At 50.5% G+C, this 10000-nt stretch overlaps 3 protein-coding genes and 1 non-coding gene across 11 annotated transcripts in view; 2 read left to right on the forward strand and 2 right to left on the reverse strand.

Moving 5' to 3' along the window:
- LOC126577596 (uncharacterized) overlaps positions 1 to 4104 on the forward strand; it is a 13115-nt gene extending 9011 nt beyond the window's left edge. The window contains exon 3 of the mRNA XM_050239348.1: positions 142 to 4104. Coding sequence (XP_050095305.1) covers positions 142 to 4012 — 3871 coding nt within the window. The 3' untranslated portion in view covers positions 4013 to 4104. The remainder of the gene's footprint in view (positions 1 to 141) is intronic.
- A 223-nt stretch (positions 4105 to 4327) lies between these two features.
- Positions 4328 to 4409, forward strand: Trnas-cga (transfer RNA serine (anticodon CGA)). The gene has a single exon. It is a non-coding gene; the product is annotated as a tRNA-Ser (tRNA).
- A 255-nt stretch (positions 4410 to 4664) lies between these two features.
- Positions 4665 to 5780, reverse strand: LOC126577625 (protein lethal(2)essential for life). Its single transcript, XM_050239401.1, has 4 exons — positions 5708 to 5780; positions 5472 to 5572; positions 5076 to 5389; positions 4665 to 4979 (listed from the first exon to the last, which is right to left on the reverse strand). Exons 2-4 carry the CDS (start codon positions 5570 to 5572, stop codon positions 4777 to 4779), a joined length of 618 nt encoding a protein of 205 aa, XP_050095358.1. The 5' UTR covers positions 5708 to 5780; the 3' UTR covers positions 4665 to 4776.
- A 2651-nt stretch (positions 5781 to 8431) lies between these two features.
- LOC126577598 (high affinity cAMP-specific and IBMX-insensitive 3',5'-cyclic phosphodiesterase 8) overlaps positions 8432 to 10000 on the reverse strand; it is a 403282-nt gene continuing 401713 nt past the window's right edge. For all 8 annotated transcript variants that reach the window (XM_050239355.1, XM_050239353.1, XM_050239354.1 and 5 more), the window contains one exon: positions 8432 to 10000. This exon is cut by the window's right edge and continues 775 nt beyond it. The gene's annotated coding sequence lies outside the window, so the exon portion shown is untranslated.

Consider the following 10000-nt stretch of genomic DNA (forward strand, 5'->3'; position numbering starts at 1 on the left):
GTTCTACAGTTGTCCATATTTTTCCCTTTCTCCTGGATCGATCCGGACCTGAGACATTCAACAAATGAAGCTATCACCACCACCTGACGGTTAATTGAATGATGATTCCATTTCTGACGATTCTTTCTCTATTCCCAATAGTAACGACGAAGATGCACGCCAGGCAATCTTTCGCAGTGGACGCCCGGTGAAGGGTGTCCCGGTATCACTGCAACTCTCGTCGAGAGCGGAAATGCAAAGGGTGATCGAAGAAGTCCGAAGAGCAGCTCAGGCCTATGAGCAGCAGAGTCGTGGAGATGACGAGCCATCCGATATCGCTGCTGTAACTGCCTCTTCGCTTTCTGCAGTCCTTCCCAACATCTTGACGAGTCCCAAGGGGCTGTCGGCGAGTGCTGAAAACCGTCAGGGTACGCTGCCGGTCGCTGCCACGTCAGTAATAAATGCTGCCTACGGGGCTCTTGCAACGATCGGCGGAAACGTTGCCAAAACTACTCAGCTACAACCACCGATCATCAGTTTAACCGATTTTCTGGGTGGTGCCGGGGTGACTACCGCTCAGAAGGTGGTAACTGCGCCATCAGTTGATCCCACGAAGCCCTCTTCTCTGGTTGCCGCCACTGTTGCACCTGTTGCTACTACTGCTGCGGCCGCCAGCACAGTTAGTCCACTGGCATTGCCCGGTGGTTCCTCTTATCAAGAAATTCCCGGATTATCGCTAGTGGGAGGAGGTACACAGGATGCGAGTACTAGTGTCGCTGCGCTCAGTAGTTCCGGCATTGCTAGCTGGTTATCGGCGATTAGTGAGCAGTTACAGCAAACCAACGCTGCCCAACAACGGATCCAATCGGCGGCGGTGACGGCGACAACACCGTTGGGTGCGACTAATGCTCTGTCCTCCACGTTATCGGCCGCATACGGATCGGCAGTGATCACAAGCAACATGAGCAACATTATGACCAACAACATGAATAACAATAACATCAACAGCAACAGCAGCACGATGCCGTTCTTTGGTAATGGGCAACCGATCGTATCCGAGGGTCCCTGGAAAACGCTGCAACGGGACAGCAATCGTCGTAGTAGATCGTCGTCACGCGATCGTCACGACAACCGGAGTCGACTGGAGCAGTCACGTCACCAGGGGCGCCACCAGCAGCGCCGATCAAGCCGTTCGTCGTCCCGTGAACGGCGTCGCCGGAGTTTATCCTCTTCGCGTGAACGTGGTGGTAGTGCTAGCCGCGGAACGCGAAAATTCCGCAGCTCACGATCCTCATCTCGTGAGCGCTGGTCACGCAGCTCGAGCCGCGAGCCACCAGCAGCGGCGGCACAACGTCAGCGTCAACGGCGTAGCCGTAGCACGAGCCGTGATCGGTTCGGATGCACCCGATCGAAGCAGCGTAGCCGATCGCGTTCCCGTGATCGCCATCGAAGCAGTCGTGATAGTAGCCGGGAAAGAAATCAAAAGGAAGGCGGCGGCAGCGGTAGTGGCAGCGGAGGCACACGAGATTCGACGCGATCACGCTGGAACCGTCCGGAGCGTTCCTCACGCTTCAGCGATCGGGACAATTCGATCGATTCGACCTCGAACTCATCTTTGCAGCAGTGGAATTCTTTCAATAACAACACCATCAACAACAACGGTACACCGTTCACGGAAACGGTGGCCGCTATGCAAAATCAGCCGGTATACACTGGGCCCTCTGGTGCGATGTTGGCCACGATGAACCAAGTCAGTGAGCCCATCTTCGGGTTGCATACGATGACGGCGCTGGAGCAGCAACAGCAGCGGGCACACGTTATTGGACCGCACGGTCACATGATACCGGCACGCAGTGGTAAGATCACTCCACCACCCGCACTGGGCAACGGTGGTTCCGGATCAATGTTCCGGAGCAGCTCACCGTTGCCGGCGAGTGTGTACGCTGCGCGGCATACGAGCGATTATGCGGTGCGTCTAGGGAATCTAGATTCGCTCATCAGTTACAGTAACATCCGGCGTTTCTTCCTTTCCAACACGATCGCTACGCAAGGCATCAAGATGATCAACGATGAGCACGGCCGGCGGACGGGAGTAGCGTACGTGCAGTTCTCGCGCAAGGAGGGCAAAACGTGTGCTCTGCAGCGTAACGGTGAGCTGTTTCGACGAAAGCGCATCCAGGTGGAATCGATTACGGATCAGGAATTCGAACAAGCAATCGATTCGTATCGACCAACTGGTGGAGACGCTGGTGATGATCGTCGTAACAGACGCGCTGGTAATCGGTCGCGGTTTGACGATGGGAACGATGAGGTGATCGAAATCGATGCCGATCAGGGTAACGATGACAATGGTAGCAGGTGGCAACGCACCGGCCAACAGGAACACGGGGATCAGCCGGAGCAGAAATCGACGACCGCGTTGAAGGTGCGGAACCTACCGACGCTGACGACCGAGCAGGACATAATGAAAATGTTCTCCGATTTCACCGTGGTCGAGGTGCTGATCGTGCGCAACCACGCTATACCGAAGCAGCTCGACGGGTACATTCGGTTCCACCGGCAGGAGGATGCTCGGGAAGCCTGGAATCAAACGCATCGCCATTACATAGCCAACAAGCGGGTGATTGTGCGGATGTGCTCGGAGCTTGATTACGCGGTGGCCAAGAATGAGTACGAAAATCCGGTGGAGCCGCCGCAGTCCATTGACGAGGAGGAGGGAAGAGAGAAGGAGAAGCACCAGCAGCAGCAGCAGATGAATGCGAGTGATCACGATCGTCAACCAGCGTTGTCGTCGTCGTCGTCGCTGTTGCAGGACGACGACGTGCAGATCATCGGAGAGGTACAGGAGTCAACGAACTTTAAGGGAATGCACGGCGGTGATCCGGTGAGCCGCGATCCGTTCCAACGTTCCATTGACTGGAATGTCGAGAAGAATTGGGACGAAGAAGAGGAAAATATGCCCCCGCGTGGTGGTAGACAGGGCTCAGTGGATGGGCGCGATATGGGCTTCTCCTCTTCCTCTTCCTCCTCGATGCAACCTCAGCCAGGTGCCGTTGGACGGGATCCACGTTTGAATCGTGATCCACGAATGAATCGTTTTGCAAGCAATTCTGATCAACAGCAACAGCAGCAGCAGAACCAAGAGAGACAAAATAATGGCAATGAGGTGAACAGTCAGCTTCAACAACAGCAAATGCAACATCTGCAGCAAATGCAACTACTACAGCAACTGCATCAACAGCAGCAACAGCAGCAGCAGCAGCAGCAACAGCAACAAGACAATGGTGATGATCGTTGGCCAATGCAGCATGATCCACGGCGAATGAACGGTAACAGCAACGATAGTAGCGAGCTGTTTCAGCGCACCAACTGTTTGCTGCTGCGTAACGTTAAAGCCACGGCAACCAAGCGGGATGTGTATGAGTTCTTTGCGGAGGATGGTTTCCGGGCGAAGGATGTGCAGCTGGTGGCGGATGAGTGGGGTTTCCGGACGGGCGAGGCAGTGGTTCAGTTCGATTCGGCCAGCGAGGCCGCACACGCGGAGTCCAAATCGTCACAAATGCTGGCCAACCAGACTGTCTTCGCCAGCCATCTCGATCGAGGTCAGGTGGGGGAATTGTTGCAGCGGTTTTACGAACAGGAGCAGAAACGGAACGAGAACCAGCAGCGCCATTCGCGGAGCGAAGGAAGCCCCCCTCGCTCCCGGTTAAACGGTGGCCGCGGTTCCGAGAACGATGATGATGGTGACGACGACCCTCGCAGCTGTGTGGTGGGAATGTTCAATTTAGCCTACAAGACGACGGTCGAGGATGTGCAGCGGTTCTTCCGTGAGTACCGGTTACCGGTCGAAAACATCAAACGAGTGTTTATGAATGATGGCAAGGCGACGGGTGAGGCACTGGTGCGGTTCCGGAATCCGCGCGAAGCGCGCCGGGCAATCCGGGAGAGTGGCAACCAGCGAATGTTGGGTCGCATTGTACGGCTGCGGATAGTGGAAGATGGTACGGAGCCTCGTAGTCGGAAGGTTTACTAAGGGTCGGTGGGCCGGTGTGCTGTGGGCGGTCGGTGTACATATGGAGTGTGTGGAGTTTGTATGAATTGACTTTATATCTAGAGGTATTTGAATAAAGGTAAACATTAAAAATTTAAATCCTTCCATTGGCGTTCGTCTCTGCTCGATGGAATCAAAGCGCTGACATCCGAAGGAACGTTCCCTCTGTAATCGAAGAGACTCAATCAAAGAGGTAGGTTGCTTACAGGTCTCCATAGCAGCAGGGCGAATAAAGGAAGGAAAAGTAAGAAAAAAAACAAGTCACCAAAGGATTGTCTCCTACCTTTTGCTTATGCGGCAGTCGTGGCCGAGCGGTTAAGGCGTCTGACTCGAAATCAGATTCCCTCTGGGAGCGTAGGTTCGAATCCTACCGGCTGCGCGCGTGTAGGGATTTGGTGGAGAAGATAACGTTTCTCTCTCCCTCCCTTTTTTCTTCTCGGTCTTGGTCTGAATATTTTCAGAACACGTCATAGTAAGCATAGGTAAAATAACTTGGGGGGGATATTCAAGTAAGCACCGACTACTTTTCAGCATAATGCTCACTTATCTTGAAGTAAATCCCTGATGTATTTGGTGTTCAAATTATAATAAATTTCATCGATTTATTCGTGGATATGAGAAAATACTGCGTGAGAAAGGTAGAAAAAATAGATTTATGCTTTATTGTACGACAATCAGTTCCGCTTCGGTCGCTAATACTCCTGGGGATTAAAGGATCCTGTTCGATCCTCCGTTCGTATCTCGCCTCATTTCGTCTGCTCCACGGGCACGTTTTGGGCCTGCGATTGCTGTAGCTGCTGGTCGGGTTTCTCCTTCGCCGGTACACCGGTCTGTTTGATCGGAACGCTACGTTCCGGGTTCGGTGCTGGCAGTGCCTTCTTCGGTGCGGTTACCGTTAGCACACCATCGGAGGAGAGCGTCGAGACGACATCGTTCGGATCGTGATCACCTAGAATGGGGCAACAATCGGTCCCCGGAAGAGCAGAGCAATTTGTTAATCAAATTCATTAGAGAACTCGACATCGAGGGCACCGCGCCGGCTTACCGGGTAGCATGTAGCGGCGGGTGAAGTGACGCGAAACGAATCCATGCTCGTCCTGCTTCTCCTCGTGCTTTCCCTCGACCACGATGCATCGGTCCAGCGTCTTGACAGTGATCTCTTCCGGTGTGAACTGCTGCACGTCCAGAATGATCTGGAAGCGGTCCTTATCGAGGTTGAGCGTGGAACCGGAATCTTGGCGTGCGAGCGCGGTGTTACGCCACGGACGGTAGTAGCCACCGCGCAGTACTGAGGGAGCAATCGGAGCCACGGTGCGCGATGGGAATGAAGTCGAGAAGGACGAGAACAGATCGTCGGCACTGTGGAAGTTTATGCACGGCACATTAACGGACAGAAGTCACGATGTTGATCCGCGGGTGTTCGAGGGACGACCATACTGACCGTAATCCGGTGCCGAAATGTTGATCCAGCAGGCGCGACGAACGCAGCGGTGTGTCAAAGTCCTCCCACCAGTCACGGAACAGCATTGGCACGACAGACATCTATAAGGGGAGGGGGATGGGGACACAGAACACAGAGCACTTTAGTCACTGCAAACCATAGCAATCGTCTGGCACCCAAACACAGCACTGGAGATCACGACGAGATCGACACGATCCTTCGGCAACTTTACTAACCTTTAAGATGGAACTAGATTGAAACTTGGGATCTTTAGCACTGCACTTTGCGTTATTGGCGGTTGATTATAGCGCTCAGGGAGCTGCGGAACCAGCTTTTATAGTCGCTCACCTCCGGGTATTGCCACGTTTTTCCCGTACGCCTGCACCAACACAGAGGAAAACAATTTTTCCAACCAATAGAGAAAATCTTGCTGGTCGCTCTCTCTCCGTGGTGGTGCTCAGCATCCTTCTTGGTTCGAGATCTCACGCCTCTTTTTGAGTAGATCCAAGTAGTCTACGGGCGGCGCGAGTTGCTAACGCGATCATGCGCGTAGAGACGAGAGCGGTTCCGGAAAATGGAAATTGAGTTCGAAACGTCGAATTTCACCTGGTTGAAGTGGCATCCAGAAATAGCATTCCCACTGAGAATGGTTTACCAGGGCAGCCAGAGAAAGCAGTGGCCAGGATCCCCGCCCCACCCCAACTCCCAGCATTCCCGGATTGTAATTATGAACGCAGCGATGGAAAAAGTTGCGGCGAGTGTGTGAGCGAAGCAACAAAACGCCGTCGAAATGTCAACAGTGGGGTGCGTTGGCCAGATTAAAAATAGCGTTTTCCCCCATTCGCTCCTGTGGGTGGCGCATCATTTTTGAATGTTTTGGATTCCTCCCCAGCCCAGCGAAGCCGCCACACTAGCAGCTTATTCGGTGTGCGAGCAGCGATTAAGAGCATACAACGAATGTCTCGGCGTTGAATCATTGTTGCCAATTATTGTTGGTTGGTTGGTTTGGCGTCACTTGGCGTCAATCAAGTAGGGGCACGCGCCAGTGAGTCTCCGCCTGGCTTACTTTGGGGTGAATGAATGACGTAGGATGCTGTTGCGACAAACCATAGCAACCATCCTTTATTCTTAATTCGTTTGATGATGCATACGCCCGCATGGCCATTAATGAATAATCCGTGAAAAAATGGCAAATAATGGTAGATTGAGTAATGGTTATTAATGGCATTCACTGTAGATGAAATGTTTATGGCAGTTCCTTTTACTAAATTTAGCAGGCCATGCATTAGCCACCCTCGCGTATTCTTCTCAGCGTTTCCAGATGACGACCATGTGACGTGACGTTGATGCCAAGTTGCACCGATGCCAAGCGAATGTTCACGAAATACTACTCGTCCGAGACGGATACTACATGAATTCGGTTACTAAAACCCAACCATTCCATTTCCACGGTATGAGATGGAGCTCCAAAATCAACGATCATCAATAATCAGAGGGAGCACTTGGTGCGCGCACCGTCAATAAACCCATCAACAGTTGTGTGGAACGTAGCGCTGGAATGGTTGCAACCTGTGCACCCCACACGATCACCGCCTCTGGATGGCACGTGATGTGAGTAGAATGCAGCAGAGGAATCTATTTACGTCCAGGGCGTCGCTTCTTCCGTGCGAAGGCGTGCTACTACGACCTGGATGGATGATGATGATGATTCATTTCTGGGGTTCCGGCATTCACACTCACCAAGTCATTGTTTCATTCATTACACTTTATTAGACAGACTTATGTTCTTGTGTTCAGAGTTTGCTGAAACGATTCGTTACAATTGGTTTTGGTTTAGTTTTTTTTTGTTGTTCCTTCTCTCTTCTGCACCTTGCAGCTTATCGATTCACAATACTTTACTTTTCTCTTTCTCGAAGTAGCGCAGTAGCAGTGGTTGTTGTAGTAGCCGACTGCTTCTTGCTCGTTCATTCCTTGCGTACCAATGCGTAGTTTGCCAATACGGTTTTTCCAATCTGAGTTGCACCAGCTCAGTTAAGGTGTTTTGTTTTTCCTACTACAACATTCATCCAGTAAGTTCGGCGAAGAAAGGGGAACCGTGGGCCGAGCTCTTGCCCAACCCACCACACTAGTTAGTTGTCTCTTTATATTTTCTTTGCTTACACGTTTATTGAAGACCACATCGATTTCGCTAGATATACGTTTATGTATTACTATACTTTTTTTCTGTTTTTAATAGTACTCCTGTTCTTTGTCTTGTGTCTGGGATTCTCTACTAGAATGGTTGTCCCTCTCGCAGAGCAGACGTCTGTAGCTGTTCGACTATTCTCTCCCTCTTTTTCCATCTTCTTTCCTAAACCATTTATTAGTTTTAATAAACCCATAGTACTGGTTTCCGTTAGGCTTCGGGTGAGTGAGACACGCACACCACACACAGATACATCCATGACGTTGTCTGGGTTCTACACAAGTGTTGAGATTGGGGTTTGCCTCCTTTCTCTGCTTTCCATGCTTCGTTTCTGTCGATTTTCCATTTATTTTATTTCAATTTTTTCTTCCATTCTGGCCCTGGCCCTGGCCTTGCAAAGGGTGTGTGGTGTTGCATATGAGCTGCCATAGTTTAATAGACTCCTTTTTCTTTTTCATCATTAATTCACTCTATTTTTCTTCCTCCGCATACACAAAGGCTCTCTCTCTCTCTTCATTTTTAATTGTTATCCAATAAACGTATTTTCTTTTTCCCTTTTCTTTCGATTTACTACGATTTATAATCCGCGCTTTTGGCGCTTCCGCCCGAGCCAAATATGTATGCAGGGAAGCCGCTAAGAGTGGCCAGTGTACGCCACGTGACGCGCTACTTGCTTTGTCATTAGTCCGTCGCCTACTAGTACTAGCCACGGGAACAAATACACACTCGTTTCCCTGGAGACGATGATCAACAATTTGTCGCTGTCCGCGTTCCCTTAAAATCGATATGACCAGCATATCGGAAAAATCACATTTACCTTCACGGTGTGTATGTGTGTGTGTTTTTTTTTTGCTTTGCATGTTTATGTTTATGTGCAGCAGTGGAAGTTGGCTATGCATGTATATCTATATATATATATTTAGTTATTCCATATATATATATACGCTTGTATGTATACTTATATGCTTTGTGTGTATATTGTTCATAACTTTAACGCCTTTCTCACCCCGCCTTTCGCTTGGACATCCAACGAGTAAAGGACATCCGGGGTAAAAGGGTAGCGACAGCAGACTGATACATCATCGGCGCCCTCCTCACCCCATTAATCCACGAGTCCCCTCTCTCTCCACATACACGCGGAAACCAGCCGTTGTCATGCCAATGTGGACCTGATCTAGCACACGGCAAAACAGTGTGTATGTGTGCATAAGAGAGAGAGAGAGAGAAAGAGAATGGTAGTGGGAGAGTGAGAGAGAGAGATAGATCTAGAGAGGTAAGTAGAAGGTGTTGACGATTCGCGGTTGCTTTGCAAGAGCAGCGTTGCGTTGAAACCGTACGATCCGTGTGTGTTGGCTGTGTTCTGCTACTGTATGTGTACGTGTCTGTGTTTGTCTGGAACATTGGGAAAGGCGAGATGATGTGTCGATTCGAGAGCAGCAATGTGGCTGGCGCGCGCTGCTTTAGTGGGCAGGCTGCGTGGCTCCTATGGAGTGTGCGGCCAATGTATTGTATCACAAGTCCCTTATTATTGTCAACAACAACGCGCAGGTCGCGCAGCTGTGTTTGATATGATGTAAGGTGGGTGGGTAGAGCAGCCTGCACTATACGCACCTGGATCAAATATCCGGAACATTAAGCCTAACGCACTGTGGCGCGGCGCGTGCCAGCTAAGGTGGCCAAGCCCACCGTATGTATGTTATATGGCGTTGAGCGTTTTTTGTCTTTTATCTCGGGTGGGCCGGATCGGCCTAACCGGACCCCCAAGCTCCCTTTTTCTGTCATCTACACACTAGCTTGCGATGGTTACATCATGCGACACGGAGGCGAAATGAAAATACAAACGCTACACAAAGAGATGGAGGCGCCAGTGGAGATGGAGGCGCCAGTAGTTCACGTTTTTGGCCGAAAAATAAAACCGGAAGGTGCTCTCTGTGCTGCAGTGAATGTTACAAAATTCACAAAACAACAAGGGCCATGCTCTTTCCCCGTGAACGGATGAGCTGGTTTTGGATTTTTGGCGCTCCTAAATCGCCTAATCGCTACCGTCTGTCCACTACCTAACGTACGATACTATTTTATGAACACTCATACACACATACCACACAAACACACTCAGAAGCACACATACAGACACCCATATTAACAGGATTTCTTGTTTTCCGTTCTATTGTTTTCTTTGCCATTGGTTTGAAAACAAAAACGCTCGACATCTAATAAGCGAATGGAAGCAGTTGCTAATGGTGGTACCAATTAATCTGCTGCTGCTGCACTGCTGTTTCTGACCTTAACTCAACTACAGCTCATCTCATCGTATGATGTATCTCATCCTATCCCGGGTTATACA

Source organism: Anopheles aquasalis, chromosome 3 (genome assembly GCF_943734665.1).
Source record: "Anopheles aquasalis chromosome 3, idAnoAquaMG_Q_19, whole genome shotgun sequence".
NCBI lineage: Eukaryota > Metazoa > Arthropoda > Insecta > Diptera > Culicidae > Anopheles > Anopheles aquasalis.

Excerpts from the sequence above, each read along its gene's own strand:
- LOC126577625 (XM_050239401.1), bottom strand. The coding sequence starts at position 5,572 with ATGTCTGTCGTGCCAATGCTGTTCCGTGACTGGTGGGAGGACTTTGAC. Across the intron at positions 5,390-5,471 it reads CATTTCGGCACCGGATTACG|TGCCGACGATCTGTTCTCGT; the intron begins GTCAGTATGGTC and ends AAACTTCCACAG. Across the intron at positions 4,980-5,075 it reads CCGCCGCTACATGCTACCCG|GTGATCACGATCCGAACGAT; the intron begins GTAAGCCGGCGC and ends GCCCCATTCTAG.